Source organism: Zea mays, chromosome 7 (genome assembly GCF_902167145.1).
Source record: "Zea mays cultivar B73 chromosome 7, Zm-B73-REFERENCE-NAM-5.0, whole genome shotgun sequence".
Taxonomy (NCBI): domain Eukaryota; kingdom Viridiplantae; phylum Streptophyta; class Magnoliopsida; order Poales; family Poaceae; genus Zea; species Zea mays.
In genome coordinates, this window is record NC_050102.1 from 133,999,604 (window position 1) to 134,016,017 (window position 16,414).

The 16,414-nt window shown below is 42.1% G+C and overlaps 4 protein-coding genes and 1 long non-coding RNA gene across 7 annotated transcripts; all 5 read left to right on the forward strand.

Moving 5' to 3' along the window:
- Positions 1-7,336: 7,336 nt before the first annotated feature.
- On the forward strand, positions 7,337-9,562 carry LOC103632876 (protein argonaute 18). 3 transcript variants are annotated; one of them, XM_020541280.2, is made up of 5 exons: positions 7,337-7,704; positions 8,399-9,037; positions 9,109-9,172; positions 9,238-9,370; positions 9,440-9,562. In XM_020541280.2, exons 2-5 carry the CDS (start codon positions 8,826-8,828, stop codon positions 9,523-9,525), a joined length of 495 nt encoding a protein of 164 aa, XP_020396869.1. In that variant the 5' UTR covers positions 7,337-7,704; positions 8,399-8,825; the 3' UTR covers positions 9,526-9,562. The 3 variants fall into 3 exon arrangements, 2 of the variants coding, with proteins under 2 accessions (XP_020396869.1, XP_020396868.1); XM_020541279.2 differs by having other exon boundaries at positions 7,337-9,037; XR_002263651.2 differs by having other exon boundaries at positions 7,337-8,889; positions 8,975-9,172; positions 9,238-9,562.
- Positions 9,563-11,330: 1,768 nt separating this feature from the next.
- On the forward strand, positions 11,331-11,869 carry LOC103632877 (calcium-transporting ATPase 5, plasma membrane-type-like). The gene is made up of 3 exons (XM_008654593.3): positions 11,331-11,463; positions 11,570-11,615; positions 11,693-11,869. Exons 1-3 carry the CDS (start codon positions 11,384-11,386, stop codon positions 11,852-11,854), a joined length of 288 nt encoding a protein of 95 aa, XP_008652815.2. The 5' UTR covers positions 11,331-11,383; the 3' UTR covers positions 11,855-11,869.
- A 511-nt stretch (positions 11,870-12,380) lies between these two features.
- LOC103634173 (uncharacterized) lies at positions 12,381-13,945 on the forward strand. Its single transcript, XM_020541281.1, has 7 exons — positions 12,381-12,482; positions 12,622-12,670; positions 12,913-12,998; positions 13,082-13,161; positions 13,317-13,419; positions 13,496-13,554; positions 13,630-13,945. The coding sequence occupies exons 1-7, from the start codon at positions 12,396-12,398 to the stop codon at positions 13,643-13,645; spliced, it is 480 nt and encodes a 159-aa protein (XP_020396870.1). The 5' UTR covers positions 12,381-12,395; the 3' UTR covers positions 13,646-13,945.
- A 258-nt stretch (positions 13,946-14,203) lies between these two features.
- LOC103633523 (uncharacterized) lies at positions 14,204-15,466 on the forward strand. Its single transcript, XM_023300635.2, has 3 exons — positions 14,204-14,480; positions 14,706-14,797; positions 15,114-15,466. Exons 1-3 carry the CDS (start codon positions 14,478-14,480, stop codon positions 15,382-15,384), a joined length of 366 nt encoding a protein of 121 aa, XP_023156403.1. The 5' UTR covers positions 14,204-14,477; the 3' UTR covers positions 15,385-15,466.
- Positions 15,467-15,548: 82 nt separating this feature from the next.
- Positions 15,549-15,913, forward strand: LOC118472970 (uncharacterized). The gene is made up of 2 exons (XR_004851520.1): positions 15,549-15,609; positions 15,696-15,913. It is a non-coding gene; the product is annotated as an uncharacterized lncRNA (long non-coding RNA).
- The last annotated feature ends 501 nt before the right edge of the window (positions 15,914-16,414 follow it).

Genomic DNA, 16,414 nt, shown 5'->3' on the forward strand with positions numbered 1-16,414 from the left:
AAGGCAAGGTCAATGGACTTGGAAATATAGTAATATAAAATGACATGAGCATATCAAATGTGTTGCTATTAGAATATGTCAACTTCAACTACTCGGTGGCACAATTGTGTGACTTGGGATTCAAGTGCATATTTAGAGTTGATTATGTTAAGATACTAAGTGTTGATGAATAAAATCTCGTATTGAAGAGTTTTAGATTGGGAACTTATGTTTGGCACATTTTGATTCAAGAGAAGCTCAACTATCAGCATGTCTATTCTCTTAGTTAAATTTGGGTTGGCTTTGGGATAGAAGGTTGGCACATGTTGGCATGAAATAACTGAATAAACTCATCAAATATGATCTAGCCAAGGGTTTGAAATATATCAAATTTAGGATATTTTATGTAGCTGTCGTCAAGCTATGATGAAAGTTGGAAACACTCATCCCAACAAGAGCATGATGGGCACTAGTAGGGCATTGGAATTGGTGTATATGGATTTATTTGGACCAACCGCATCTACAAGCATTGGATGAAAAAAATATGGTTTTATAATTGTGGATGTGAAAGGGAAATGTGTTAGATAGCCATTTCTACATGTTTTGGTGATTAAGTGTCCAACACACCAACATGGACTAACTAGTTTGAAATGTTCATAGGTTCACTTGAAGGCAATTTGAAGACACTAAGTCCTAAAGAGCTGAGTTGGAGGCTAGAAAGTGCAACTCTGGGTAAAATGGTAAAACCATGAGGTTTGAGTGTTTGAACAAGTTGCATATGCCTAATACTATGTGTTTAGCACTTCCGTTTGATCTCAAACTCTATTCTATGAGAAAAGTGCTTTCATGACTTAATCTGAGCCTAAATGCAAATCATGGCGATAGACTGAGTAAAAGGTGATAGGCTCAAAAGGGCCTAAGTTGGGTTGTTCTTAGCCTCACCGGATCGGCCCGGTGGCGCACCGGATTGGGTCCTCAGAGGCCCTGGACTTAGGCGCTGGCCAGTCTGGCACACCAGATCAGGTCCGTATGCACAGAAATGCCTATACGGCTGGACAGGTGACTCTCGAGAATTTATTTTTAAAGTTCACTGGACCGTGAACAGTGTCAATCCGGTGCATCAGACCGCCTCGACCCAACGACTAGTTGACGGTGCCCTGGCTGGCCCAACGGCTGGCTGACGTGAACCATGGTTCGATGGACCATCGGACCGGTTCGGTGATTGCCCAAGATGGAAGCCGGCAGTCAGATCCCGGAGAGGGGGGTTACCGTTGGAGGTCCGGTGCCCCCGGATAGAGCTGATTTTTAGTATCTTTTTAGAAGGAAGGGGCAACATCTATAGGACCTTTTGGGGCTATAAAAGGACCCCCATGGCGCACTTCTTCCACACCCAAGCATACTAAGAGCTATACTTCACTCTGACATTCTGCCATAACACATTACATGTGTTTTAGAGAGATGATCCGAGCACAGTTTTGAGCTATTGCTTGTAACTCTTGTGTTTGTGTTCTTGTGATTGTGTTCTTGTATTGTGTGGCTGGTTTTGGCTCATGTGTATACTCTCTCCCCTCTCTTGTGCTAAGGTGTAACTCCAATCTTATGTACGTCTGCAAGAGACTCCAATTTATAGAGATTCCTTACGAGGGGATATAGGTGATATAAGGAAGATTGTGGCACTCAAGTTTGATCTTTGGATCACTTGAGAGGGGTTGAGTACAACCCTTGTCCGTTGGAGCACCACAACATGGAGTAGGCAAGCATTTTAGGCTTGGCCCAACCACAAGAAAAATCATCATGGCTTGCGTGCTCATTTGTTTGTGATTTTTCCTCGTCTTCCTTAGTTCTCAAAATTCACTTGTAATATTGCTCTTAGTCTATTTTATATCTTGAAATAGCAATCAAGTGAAGATAACTTTCTCTCTTCTCTCTCAAACTTGGTTTAATTTTATGCTAACTCATAACTTTGGACCAAGTTTGTGGTTTAAGTTGTATTTTTGCAGGATCACCTATTCACCCCCCTCTAGGTGCTCTTAGGATGACTTCTCAAGATTCACATGGTTTTATATCTCAATGGCAAGAGTGAAGTCTTTAAAGTCTTCAAATCATTTGTCAAGAGAAGTGTAATGATATAGGAATTAAGCATGAGCTTTCAGTCAAGTACACACCTCAAACTAGCTAATGAACTTGTTGAAAGGGAGAATAGAACACTCAATGATATGGCAAGATCTATGCTTAGCGAGTACAATATGAGTGATGCATTTTTGGCAGAAACTATCAACATGGCATGTCATGCAATCAGTAGGCTCTATTATCACCAATTATTGAAGAAAACCCCATATGAGTTATTGATTGTAAGAAAGCCAAACATTGTTTATTTTAGAGTCTTGGGTTACGAAAATGCTACACTCTCAAGAAAAGTACAAGATTAAGCAAGTTTGAGAAAAATGTGATGAAGATTTTCTATGTGGATACTCCACATCAATTAGAGCTTATAGAGTTTATAACAAAACTCAAAGTACAGTTGAAGAGGTGCGTGATGATGAGTTTGATGAATAAAATGGATCTCAAGATAAGATGACAACTTAGACAATGTGTGAAATATCTATCATATCAATGCAATGAATAACATGGAAATTGGCGATTTTAAGTCAAGAAAGGTGATATATGTGGAAGATGACAAAGATCAAGTGATCCCTCCATCAATTATGCAAACAAATAACCAACACAGCACAAGTAGCTTTCATGATCAAGATTAATGTCAACAAGTGCAATATCAATAATTGGTTGGTTCAACTCAAATAACACAACCAAGTGACTATCCAAGCTCAAGTCCTCAAGGCCAAGTTCTCCAACTGATCACTATTGTAATAGATCATCTAGTGGACCAAACAGTTAGTGATTTGAGAAGTGGTGTGCAAACAAGATCAGAACTATCATCATTTTATGAACACTGCTCATTACTATCATCCATTGAGCCAACAAGAGTCAAAGAGGCACTATTGGGATTAGTTGGACAAATGTCATGCATGAAGAGCTCAACAGATTCATAAGAAATAGAGTATGGGATCTAGTTGATGGGCCTAAGAATTACAATGTGATTGGAACCAAGTGGGTTTTGAAGAACAAACAAAATGAAGATTGTATAGTGGTGATAAACAAAGTAAGACTAGTAGCACAAGATTACACTTAAGTACAAGATCTTAACTTTGGAAACTCATATGCCCTAATTGTAAGATTGGAAGCAATAAGGATCTTAGTGGCATATGACTACGCTCATAATATCAAGTTGTACCAAATGGATGTCAAGAGTGCATTTCCTAATGGGTACATCAATGAGCTAATTTATGTTGAATAGCCACTCGGTTTTGAAGACAACAAAAAATACAACCATATGTATAAGCTCAAGAAGGCATTATATGATTTGAAACAAGCATATATAACAAGGTACAAGAGATTGAAAGAATTTCCTACTCTTAAAGGTATTCAAGATGGGAAAGGTTGATATAATTATCTTCACTAAGAAAATTGGACAAAGTCTATTTGTGCACAAAATATATGTTGATGATATCATCTTTAGATCAACAAATAAAGAGTTTTGTGAAGAATTTGGAGATATAATGGCTCATGAGTTTAAAATGTCAATGATCGATGAGCTAAGTTACTTCCTTGGACTTCAAGTCAAGCAAATGGAGAATGGTACATTTGTGAGTAAGGGAAGTATATCAAGGATATATTGAATAAGTTTGTGATGGATGAAGCAAAGCCAATTCACACACCAATGGGCACTAATGGCCATTGACTTAGATATAAGTGGTGATGTGATTGATCAAAAGCTATATCAATCAATGATTAGAAGCCTACTATATGTGGCTACATCAAGGTTAGATGTAATGTTTAGTGTGTGCATGTGTGCAATATTTCAAGAGCGGTGTTTCTCCACGAGTGGTAGTGTCGTTTTGCTTACTACTAGCATAAACCAAAGCTCTAAAAGGACAAAATTTCAAATGAACTCCGATTGAGCTGATGTTTTAAACACATCTTTACATGGAAGTTTCAAAGGTATTCACAAAAATTGAGCTCCAAAAGATTAAAACATCAACCAAAGATAAAAAATTACGCTCTCAAACTGATGTTTTCACAAAACCAGTCAAAAGTTTAGATTTTTCGTGTTTGAGATGAATATGCCCAAACCACTTGGTAGAATGATCCTTAGAGGTCCTTGCATGTTTCTATCAACAAAAAAGTTCCTAGTTCTCAGATTTAAAAGATCCAACTAAAGATCAAAATGAGGGAGACTAGAAAGAGAAGGTCCCAGCGATAACTTCAAGAACTCCAAGGAGCACGAAAATGAATTTCACTTCATCATGAACCACCGTGGTAATGGTCATGTTGCCTAGATATCAAAATATAGAGATGAAAATTAGTCTGCTAAAACATATGTAGATCTCAATAGCATAAAGCCTAAAAACTAAACCACTACACAAAGGCTAGAGAAATGGTGGTTGGAGGAGCCATCCTATTATTTATAGAGGCTATTACAAATTTCCAACACACTCTAGATATTTTAGATCTAAACCACTTAATTAGTTAGGCACATAATGGTCTAGCTCTCAAACTATAAAATTGATGGCCACATTTTCTTCACGGATTTGTTTTGCTTAGACATAACCTCTCTAATGGCTCCACATGCCACCTCTGTTTTCCTAGTAGATTTTGAGGCCTAACCCATGAAATTGTTATGGGATGGTTTTGGGGCTCAACCACCAAACAGTCGCAAATAACATACTCCATATGCGTCCCCCACATCCTACATATGTGTCCCTACAGTTCTCAATCGTGTCGGCAACATGATCTGTTCCACAATGTCCTCACGTACATTGATATCCCTAGGTGTCAGCCGCTGCAGCTAGTCACTTGGTTTCTCTAGTCCCTTGGTTAAATATCAGTGCTCGTCCTTTATAACTCTCGGTCCAACGGTACGGACTTGCATAACATTTACCTTCATCGTTCAAACATTGTCTCCAAATTCTATTTCTCTATACCACAAACCAAGAGACATATTGCACACATTTATGTCTCATTTAATCGATCGACTCAATCTAAGACGCTACTTCGTCAATAATCACTCATTTCAAACTTAAACCAAAAGGACATATCAATCATGGGTTTGCAAGAACGTGGACTGTGGACACGGAGCAGCTCCAAGTATCAGCCGCTATAAATGAATACCAGGGAAGCGCGTTGAGTTGTAATAAAATTCAGAGCATTTCAGAAATACATAGTGTAATATTGTGGCCGTCATTTGTAAATTATTAACCCCATTTCCAGAAGACGTACTGTTACTTGTTAGTTCACCAGCTGATACTTGTTATGGTTCCTAGTTTCGACATTCTGAGTTCTGGAGCAGATTCTGGTGACAAATTACTACTACGTTGGAATTTTGAAACTCCATTATCTCTTTTCCGGAAAAGAATTGAAAATATTTTCCGACATGAGTAGAACTGCTTATGTATTTTCGAAAAGAGTTAAATTGCATCAGTCGAGCATGCAGCACGAGCTTAGGGGGTGTTTGGGAACAAAGTTTTTCTGCAGTTTTGGAAGAATACTGCAGTATTCTCAAATACTACAGTATTATATACATAATGGTGTTTGGCAAACTGGGTAAAATCTCTGTTTTCAAAACTGAAGTATTGCAAATACTATAGTTGTTTTAAGGCATTCTAAACTTAGCTCTGGACCTCAGTTTTCAAAACTGCGGTATTATAAACTACGGTATTGTCATAACTAAAGTATAGTATAGTATTTCAAAAACTGTGGTTTTCAAAAACTTTGTTCCCAAACAGGGCCTATAGTTTGCCTAGCATAGCATGAATGAAGAATGGGACTGATTACGTTTAGAGGGTGTTTGGTTACACCCCGCCAAAATTTAGCCTCTGTCCCATCGAATGTTTGAACCTCCGTTCCGGGTATTAAATGTAGTCGGATTATAAAACTAATTTGTCAGCCGAAGATTAAAAGACGAGACGAATCTAGTCCAGTTGGTTGGGTCTATATTTCATACTCATATTTAAAAGTCAAACGCTTGATGTGACCCGAGCTAAACTTTAGCAGGAACAACCAAACACCCCCTTAGATAACGCATCAGGCCTGGGTATTCGACTTTTCTCGTCACATGCAGGTTGCACTCAGCCGTAGGCCCGTAGGCTCATGCTGAATCGCTGATCATGTATATTTTTTTTTCTTTTCTGAAGCTTTCGTCGATTGCTGTTTGCTCAAGGCTTGATCCAGTCTCTCCTTTTAGAGTCAGAGTCAATGTATATTCTGCCAACGCAGTCGGGGATCAACGAGAAAAATCCATTGAGAGAAGTCGGTGGCCCGTCAGCAAAAAATAAAAACAAAAGTAAAATATTACTCTAGTATTTAGAAAACGAGTTGCGTGGTGGTTGGTAGTAGGAGCAGAATCTATACTACCTATTAAGGCTGCAAGGGGTAGGCTGCCCCTTGCGTTCTGCCTTCAGCCAATCTAAGCCGTCCGTTCGTCGAGCATCACCCTCGCGCCCGCTGCACCGTTCGTTTGCTCGACCGCCCTCCCCTCCCCGCCTCCCTCGCAGCTGCAACCGACACCGCCTCAGTCCTCCTTGGCCACCCACGATGTCGTCCTCCTCGCATCGCCTCACCCTCCTCGCATCGCCCGCCCGTAACTCGCCGAACGAGAATACCGCCACCGATGCCCCCGTGCGGCCGGTGATGCAGCCGGCGAGCTTGTCTGCGATGAGAGCCGTCCTCATCCCCACACGCTCCTCTATCCATGGCAACTCGTCCAACACCATCATCCTCTGGCCTGGGCGGTGCTCCCTCCCTCTCCGGCTCTCCCTCCGCCCCCAAGCCCAAATCACCGCGCCCCGCCCCACAGCACCGGTTGCGTGGGAGGAAGGAGAAAGGAAGGAGAGGGGAGGCGGCTGTCGGGCGAGATGAGCGACTCCCAAGCCCAAATCACCGTCCGCCGCCGCGCGAGGTAAGTTCCTGCCCATCCCACTGTGCGTGTTTGCAGAGGAGATCCTCCGCCGTCTCATGGCCCTATTCGGTTCAGACCTAGCTCCCCCCACCGCCCGTCCGTCCTTCCGCACTTGACTGCTCTCAAACCCTAACCCTCGCCGCCGGTCCTTGTCACCCCGTCGTCGTGCCCATTGGCAGGCCTCGGCGACCTCCGTCCGCCGCACGTGGTAAGGCCCCCACCCATCCCAATGTGTCCCCCCCGGTGAGAGGTGGTTCCGGTCGCCCAGCGCGCGATCCTTCTCGGGCTGGGTCCCACGTTCTCCTCAGAGGATGGCATGAGGAAAGTGGGCTCGTGCTCACGAACCATACTTGGCTCCGGGTTTGTGCAGTGTGCTCTTAGCGGCGTTGGTCAGACCATCCGCCTCTCTCCTTCCAGCATCAAGGTAACCTCTCCTTATTTAGTACGTTTGTATCAAGAAAACAGTGTTCCATGTTCCATCACAAATGCAAAGAGGGTTCTCACGGAAACAGGATGCCTCACACCGATGGAGCTGGCTCTTTGCTACATATTAAGCAAAGAGTGTATTTGTGTTGTTACTGCTTGGACTTTTAAACATTTGCTCTCTATAATATACTGATTTAGTCATATCTTTTATTTGTAGTAGGTTGCTTTTATGGCATCTTGATCCATCAATTATTAGGCTTGATCTCTCAGTGATGCTCAAGGAGGTAATTAGAAGGCTCTTGCTTTGCCTGAGAAAGAAATTAAATAATAGGATGGAATGACGTACCTTAAACACTCATATGGAATACCCTATGCTTTTGCTTGCACTGAGTTTTGATGTGTCCTGAATCCTAATTTTGGTCAATGGGCTTCTCCACATACTTTTAATCTTGCAAATAGAACTACACCAAACAGAAGGGTATCCTATGGGAGCAACAAGATGTTTCTAGATCTTACATATAAGCAGACGCATCCCTTGTAATCTATGTTGTTACTGGTTTTGTAGGAACTTAGAAGAGTTTGCAATCATTAAATCCTTAGCATGACAAGAAGTCATCTGTATATGCTATAGCATTTGTGTCATCTGAGTTTGGGCCGCGTCCTCTTCGACCGTCTCGGGGAAGAGGTTCTGTGCGAGCTCGTTGGGGTCGACGGTGGGGTAGAGGGAGTTGCCCGTGGCGGCGCCGGTGGAGGTGGTGGGTGCGGAGAAGAAAGGGGTGTTGAGATCAGGGTGGGACTGGTCCACATCCGGGTAGAGGCTCTGCTTGGCATTCGAGGAAGCGAAAGCCATGGTTGCGTAGCTGGTCGGTTGCTATTTAATTTTGCATTCGGTTCTTACTATGCTTCAGGGATTAAGTGGTTGTAATGACATTGGGGTAGATCGTGCTAATTTTGATTTGATTTTTTCTACTTTTTCAGTACTTGATGATGAGGCCGTCATGAGGAAACAACTCCACGAGGCGAGAGAACAGCTGGTGAGACAAAGGTAAGAGTGTTTTTTACCTATATATGTTTGCTGACTGATGGCTGCAGATATCTCTTCACAGAATTTGTTGAGCAACATTGGTACTAATATATTCACTCTCTCTGTAGTTTGGAGGAAGGAACTTAGAATTTGCTAATCCTGAAGAAAGCTTATTGTTTTTTTCGACTGAACCAACAATTATATTTGGTGCTGATGTCACTCACCCTGCTGCTCTAGATGATACTTCCCCGTCCATTGCTTCTTTAAGCTCTTTTTCCGTTTACAATACGGATAGTACCATCTTATTACAATAACACTTTATGCCTGGTGGTTCCTTGTAGGTTGTTGCCTCCCAAGACTGGCCCTAGGTGGCTAACTATAATGGCATTATCCGTGCACAAGGTCACCGTCAAGAGCTCATCGATGGGCTGGAAAACATTGTCAAGTACGATCATCATCACCATCTCTGAAATTCAAATGGCACCCCATACCCGATTGAGAGAGTTCCTTAATTTGCAAAATATTTTTAGGGAACTCCTACTTGCATTCGTGGAACGGTCTAAGCAGAGACCCAAGCAGCTGATCTTCTACAGGTTAGTAGTATCTTCCTCCAAACTTTTCTGACTGACATGCAATGGTAATTGACTCCCTCTTTCACCGTTAGGGATGGCGTAAGTGAGGGCCAATTCAAACAAGTGCTGGAGCAAGAAATCCATGAGATAGAGAAGGTAGAAACAATTTGAGACATCAAGTGTTGTTCCCTCAGTTAGTATAACATTTATACTTTCTTCAGGCATGGACAGCTCTTTACAATGAGAAGCCAAAGATCACCTTCGTAGTGGTGCAGAAGAGGCACCACACAAGGCTCTTCCCCAGCAAACCAAAGGATCGCCAATACGCGGACAAGAGTGGGAATATTCGAGCTGGTTAGGGATGCAGGCGCATTTGCTGTTATTTTTACAATGCTTTTGATGAAACGTTTATGGAATTTGCAGGCACCGTAGTTGATAATAATATCTGCCACCCAACAGAATTTGATTTCTTCCTGTGCGGCCATGCTGGGGCCAAGGTATGTGTGTAGCATGTTACAACTAATTCAGACATTTTTCCCCCAAATGAGAAATCTGAAGATTATAGCTGCTCGTGGAATTGCAGGGAACAAGTCGTCCTACGCATTACCATGTGCTACGAGATGACAACAAGTTCACCGCAGATGCTTACGGGCTGAATGCATCTTCTTTTCTATGCGTTGCAATTCTGGGTACTTATCTGGAAGCAGCTTGCTCCAATTGAACCAGAAAATTGAAGTTGTCCATATCCCTAGAGGTTCTTACATGTTTGTTTGGTGTCTATACAGTCCTAATTTTCTCCCAGTCTTGCAAATTTCGGGCTAAACTTGAAAGCAGATACATTAAACAACCTAGATACTGCAGAATACATGCTTATGTGTATGTATTATGTAGGTCATCTTCCTTCATGTTTGGTGCACTGTGCTCAAAATTTTAACATGTCCCATATTGTTTTTCTCTCTTTTTACCAACATCATGTGAACCCACTCCTTTTTTTGTAACCACGAAATTAACTCTGTGTATTTTGCTTGCAAAACCAATTCAAGTTCAATTATGCTACATTTTTAATTAGTTACACTTGTATGTATGTGCATTTTCCATGCAATTTCATAGTTTTGCATTAGTTGTAGGTTTGAAACTGCATTAGCATGATTGCAGGAATACATTGGATTTTATGTTTTATCTTGAGGTAACGCCCCATTTTTTCGAGCCAATACATGCATGTTAACATTATGTAAATTCATGTATCTAGGAACCCGCCTGACTTAGTTCAATAAGATACACCAATACCTTGAGCATGGGTCCTCCACAATGTATAAGTTTATCTCTAAATTTCTTAAATTTAGCGTGATTTATATGATCAGTGTATTTTTCATATATTTCTTTGCTAAATTTGTGAGCAGTAATATTTCATACAACAGACACACATTTTTATATGATTTGTCGGCCTGGCGCTTTTCTTGTCCAGCTTTGCCTCTGGATGCGTGTGGGTTTTGGTTTGGCGATGGTTTTTGTGGGGAAAGTGGGGAGGAAGAACAGCAAGAGGTGGTGGTGGAGCCGTGGGAGGTGGAGGGAGGCTGCGCGGTCTTTTAACCGCTTGGCACCATGCCATCGCCGACGCCGTGCGGGGCTGCGCCGGCATCTTCTGCATGTTCAACACGCCCGACGACCAGGCCCAATGTGATGTGAGTACAAGACGGCAGCTTGCTTGCTTTCTTTCTTTCTTTCGCCTCTCTCTCTCTCTCTCTCTGCATATTAGTATTAATCTGGGGGGTTTTCCCCCTGAAGAAACGGAAGCTCGTTTGTAGGAGTGGCTTGTAGGTAGCGCTTACTGCATAGAATTGGATTGGATTGTATTTTGCTCTCCTATACTAGCAGACGCAGCCAGAGCTTATACCAGCACTGTAGCATGAACAGGGACCGGGACAGCTGGACAGGGTCAGAGGAGAGGAGAGGAGATGAGCCGATCCTTTGCTACCTTTTCTCCCTTTTCCATGAATCTCCATCTTCCTCCTCCCTGGTCTAGGCTGTTTGGTTCGTTCCAGAGGAGGGCTGGGACCCAGACCGCTTACTTCCCCTCCTCCTCTGATGATGATCCATTAATGCCACAGCTCATGTGTGGTGTGGCTGTGACTTGTGATGAGTGAGCGTGCCCCTTCTTCCTCCTCCAGCCTCCAGCTCCAGGTGCGGTGTGAGGTCCCGCTCCCGCTCCTGTCCTACCAGCGTACTACTCCAGTAGTACAGTGGAGTAGCCGAGTGCATTTAATAGCTGGACACAACATTTTACCTGAGACACATGTATTTCCAGGCTGTTTCTCATCAGTATCATATACTTCTTTCACTTTTCAGCTTCTGTGGGTGAACCTCATAATGGACACACTTGGAGCTCTTGCATTAGCAACCGAGCCTCCAACAGACAACCTTATGAAGAGAAATCCTGTTGGTCGAAGGCATGTCAAATGATCCAAAATTTCTTGTTGACAACATTGTGTCCAATACCTATATACTATGCTTTTTGAATTTGGAAACATTTTTACCCATACTTTTCTACTGCAGGGAACCTCTTGTTACAAATATCATGTGGAGAAACTTGTTTGTTCAGGTTAGTATTCCTTCATTATACAATTGGATTCTGTTAAAAACTCTTTGTTGTTCTGATATGTTTGGAATTTTACACAGGCCCTTTACCAAGTAGCAATTCTTCTGATTTTCGATTTTGATGGAGTAAGGATTCTGCGTCTGCAGAATGAAAGCCGATCTAATGCTGAGAAGGTAACAAATACTTTCATCTTCAACACATTTGTATTTTGCCAGTGGAGTATTTGTTCTTCAATAATTTAAGAATCATAACAGAACATTAGTGGACGAATCTTGCTTCACCTTTTAGACAAATACATACTGACATTGGATTGTTCCCAAAAGAAAAGAATCAATATTAAGTTAACTATAAATTGATAGTAGTTTTCCCCCAAAAGGGACTAATGTGTACCCTAGCATTGATACTACATGGATGTTACTTCCTGAATCATCATGCACTGCAGTAATTTCAGTTTTCTTCTTTTGAATCCTTGTTTGAAAGCTGAATGCTATCTTATGAAACTGGTTCTGACAGGGTTACAGAGGAGAGAGAAGGTTGGTGCTCTGATCCTCATGTCCCCCCGTGCGCTGGGTATGTAATTTTGCCCCCATGTCAGCTGAATCTGCTTACTCGGGTTGGCTTGTATCAAGGAACCTACCTGATGTGTTTGCTGTACAGGTTTGTTGAAATAATGGCTCCAGTTTTCTCCAGAGATGCGTGGAGATGTGTCTGTCATATGTACTTTATTTAAATATATTTCTGCTAGATTCTATCCCTTCTATTTTCTAATAACTATAGAGAAACATGACTGAGAAGGGTAGACCTGTTGCAGTGGTGAGAACTGAGTCAGGGGAGGGCTTACTCGGTTTATCCCTTCCGCACCCTACTCATGTGGGAGTCTCCTGCACTGGATCTTTTCTTTTTATAGACATGACTGAGTGATGATATTATTTGTTCCATGCCTTTTTCGTCATCAATGTTGGTCAATGTAAAAACTCTGAGTGTTTATATCGTTTCTTGTCTTTTTCAGGACAAGCCTCAGCCGCCACCTGAGGGCCGTCTTCCTGATGCCACCAAGGGTAGATTTCTAATCTTTACTAGATTGGCATGAATGCTGAGTTAATGAGTTACATTCACCTTGCATCCTTTGTTAAGTGTTTCAAAGGTGTTGTTTTGGCATCCCTGTACCCAGCTTGCTTTGGGTAACAGTGGTGCCTTTTAGCCGAGGCACTGTGTAGGCGTCTAGACCAAACACTGGTTTTGATGTCACTTCTATTGACACGAGGACTGGCACTTGCTGCTTGCTTTTTTTTGAAACCAGGTTCTAACCACCTGAGGCAAGTCTTTGGCAAGCAGATGGGTTTGAGTGATCAGGACATCGTTGCCCTCTCTGGTGGCCACACCTTGGTTTCTTGCTGTCCACTCATGTTTGATTCAGGAATGTAATGTGTATGCCTGTACTGATTTAGTTTTCTTTGAGGTTTTATTAGGGAAGGTGCCACAAAGAGCGGTCTGGTTTTGAGGGGGCCTGGACTACGAACCCTTTGGTCTTTGACAACTCTTACTTCAAGTGAGTCTGTCTTGTTTACTATTGAAAAGCAACTGCATTTAGTTAAGAAATACTTAAAATTTGTTTACCTTTGTTATGTCATTACTTGGCAGCTGAATGCTGTGCTAGAAATTAATAGCCGTCCCATATCTCCTACTATTCCCATATTTTCATAGGGAACTTCTGAGTGGTGACAAGGAGGGCCTTCTTCAGCTCCCAAGTGACAAAGCCCTGCTGAGCGACCCTGTCTTCCGCCCTCTTGTGGAGAAATATGCTGCAGTATGTCCTTGGTCATTGTTATCCAGGGTATGGAGATTCGTAGGGAGGCAAGTACTGATTATCGTGTGCTCTGTAGGATGAGAAGGCATTCTTTGATGACTACAAAGAGGCCCACCTCAAGCTCTCCGAACTGGGGTGAGTAACCATTGGTTGCACAATTTGTGCTTGGTCAGTGGAACAAATCTGATCGTTTACTCTTCTGGGGTGCAGGTATGCTGATGCTTAAATGGCCCATATCCTGGAGCGGGATACAAACTGCTGCCTGTATGGACTCGTGCGATCTTTTGCATTTGGATTCAGCTGTAACGTAGCTGTAACGTACCACAGGATTATGTGGTTTTGGGATTATTTATTTCTCAAGACCAGTTTATTAATTAGTTTCATTTTATTCTTATCAGCATGCTCTCTCTCATTTTTTCATACTGTTGTGTTTGGATGGTGTACCACCAGTGTTTTACAACAGTTTGGCTTTTGGAATTGCTACTGCTAAAACTTCGTTCCTCTAAGAAGACCTTTTGTTTTTGCATTCCCAGCTGAGGAGCTGAGGGACAGCGAAGTACTTGTATTATTACAAAATCTTTTCTTAGTATACCACATATTTATACATAAGTTATCATGGTATTATAAGTTTCCGATGCAACACACGGGCACTTACCTAATATCTTGAGGTATGTTTCTGATCTGAAGTACTTATTTACAACTTCTCTCACTTGTCATCTATGTACCATGTATGTTTCTGAAATTACATGAACAGTAATGTTTTTTTGGAAGACACAGCATACCTTTAATTATTCAGCTACTGTACAATGTACAAATTCTTAATTTACTGCTAGGCAAATCAATGCTCTCAACCATTTCAACTTCTGTTGCCATGAGATGAGAGAACTGAAATGATAGTCTCATTGTTAGTACTTTAACTGTGCTGTTCTATGGATCCTTCATCCTTCACTATCTAGCAGTCAATATGCTTCAGTTCAAATTGTTTGCATTTTCTTTCCTTTGTTGGTCTGACATGTAAAACTTTATGCTGCAGCATTCTCACTGGGCTTCTGTCCTTCATGGTAAGTTGTTCCTTGCACCTCAGTACCTCACTATGAGTTAACCTTTCCAAAAAAGAATGTCTAGGTTTAGTCATAATTTCTAGCACGCATATAAAATTTGGAAGATCAGTTGTTGCTCCAGGCTTAGTTGCTCAACATTGCAGCAAGCAATTCTTGGCATTTCCCTTGCCAGAACTTCCTTGTTTTAAGGTGTTTTCTCAATGTTGATAATTCTCATACTTGCAGATGGACGATGCACTGACAACTGGAAGCATCAAGACATCAGATGCAGAAAAGAGGCGTTTAGCAAAAGCTTCCCTTGCCTACAATTGTGAGAGGTAGATGCATTTCTCTGCAGGCTATTTCATTCTGACCATTTTCTTTTTGTAGAACTGTTAGAAACTACCCCCACAGGAACATAATGGTCATTAGCTTCTGAACAAGTAGTGTAGTGTTTATACCTTTACATGAAAGAAACAACTGAATTTTTGGTCGGTGTGCTCCGTTTTTAAGTGCAAACATTGATTGGAGTTCCTATGTAAAGTTGTTAAGTTACTATCATCACTTCATCTGCTTGAAGTCATGTTCTAAATACCCCACTTGTTCATTGTGGCAAGTCTGTGTGGCTCAATAGTTCAAGTGTTTGTCTTGCAGCAAAAACTGTCCGCACTTCAGGAAACTTTTCCCAGAGTATGTTGAGAAGTACAATCAACAGCTACAATTGGAGAACACTGCTGCAGAGCCGGTGCCTCAGGAGAATCCTGCACCTGCTCCATCCCCTGCTGCCCAGCAAGCCCCGACCGTGGCCAATAGGGCACAACCACTGGCGGAGGCGCGCCGTGACAAGAACCAGAAGAAGGCGGTGCCCTTCTGGATGGTGCTGGTCATGTTTTCAGTTTTCGGGGCTGTGATGGCGTGCCCCTAATGCAACTTTGACAATAATAAAGACAATAAGAACGTGTGATGCCAGGGCCGTAATTTTGTATAGTTTTCTATTGGTTTGTCTGAGTGATGGCTACTGCTATGGCTGTAGAGTCATAGAGATGGCATTGGAGTTGTATGGTGCATGTTATTTAAAAAACAAGCCAGAAATAATCATTTAGTTGTGCGGGAGCCACGGAGCATACTGCATGCGTTCAACATAGCCTTGGTAAGCTAGGCATCAACCGGTGTTACTTTGTTTGCTTTTACATTGAATTTACGAAATATGATAAATTTCTTTATTATTTGTTTCAGTGTTGGCGTGCTGCTTCTTTTCTGAAATACACTGAGTTGAATCGTCGAGAATCACTTGCCCTTGCTTCAGATGGATTGAATTATGAATGCAATGAGGCTCCATCATAGGCAGGCTTATAGGTTCGTAGTATCGTTAGGACGGGCATCTTACTATAACAATATAAGACACATTTTGTATATATAACACATGTGCATATATAAGTTATCGAGATATTATATGTCTCTGTTGCAACGCACGGGCACTGATCTATAAAAGTATAACACACATTTGTACATAGTTTATCGTGGTTTTATACGTTCCCGTTGCAACGCACGGGCACTCTCCTAGTACAGATCATGAAGGGCATACAACTCCTTGCACGGTGCACCTACAAGTGCACACATCTCTAACTGCTTTATCTAATAAGATTTGCACATGTAACAAGTTTAAACTAGAAAATACTTGTCGATATCTGGAGAGCAACAGCCCGTCCGTATATTGTAGACGATGCCACGGCCGAGCGCAGATAAGCACCGAAGTGGTATAGGCAGGGCAAAAAAACATGAATATGGGTAAAAATAAAGACACCAATAAAATTAGGAATCAGATCCTCTACAGTCGAGGTCTTTGACCTGTCTCTACAGTCGGTCTAATCCAACCATCAAGCAGCAATCCTACGGCACCCTCCCGGATGGCTTCTCTCCTACCCGAGACACGCGGCTTGGCTCATGCGAGAGCC

Excerpts from the sequence above, each read along its gene's own strand:
- LOC103634173 (XM_020541281.1), top strand. The coding sequence starts at position 12,396 with ATGACTGAGAAGGGTAGACCTGTTGCAGTGGTGAGAACTGAGTCAGGG. Across the intron at positions 12,671-12,912 it reads TCTTCCTGATGCCACCAAGG|GTTCTAACCACCTGAGGCAA; the intron begins GTAGATTTCTAA and ends TTTTGAAACCAG. Across the intron at positions 13,162-13,316 it reads TTTGACAACTCTTACTTCAA|GGAACTTCTGAGTGGTGACA; the intron begins GTGAGTCTGTCT and ends ATATTTTCATAG.
- LOC103633523 (XM_023300635.2), top strand. Across the intron at positions 14,798-15,113 it reads CTTGCCTACAATTGTGAGAG|CAAAAACTGTCCGCACTTCA; the intron begins GTAGATGCATTT and ends TTTGTCTTGCAG.
- LOC103632876 (XM_020541279.2), top strand. The coding sequence starts at position 8,826 with ATGGCATTATCCGTGCACAAGGTCACCGTCAAGAGCTCATCGATGGGC. Across the intron at positions 9,173-9,237 it reads AAATCCATGAGATAGAGAAG|GCATGGACAGCTCTTTACAA; the intron begins GTAGAAACAATT and ends TACTTTCTTCAG. Across the intron at positions 9,371-9,439 it reads GAGTGGGAATATTCGAGCTG|GCACCGTAGTTGATAATAAT; the intron begins GTTAGGGATGCA and ends TGGAATTTGCAG.
- LOC103632877 (XM_008654593.3), top strand. The coding sequence starts at position 11,384 with ATGGACACACTTGGAGCTCTTGCATTAGCAACCGAGCCTCCAACAGAC. Across the intron at positions 11,464-11,569 it reads AGAAATCCTGTTGGTCGAAG|GGAACCTCTTGTTACAAATA; the intron begins GCATGTCAAATG and ends TTTCTACTGCAG. Across the intron at positions 11,616-11,692 it reads GGAGAAACTTGTTTGTTCAG|GCCCTTTACCAAGTAGCAAT; the intron begins GTTAGTATTCCT and ends AATTTTACACAG.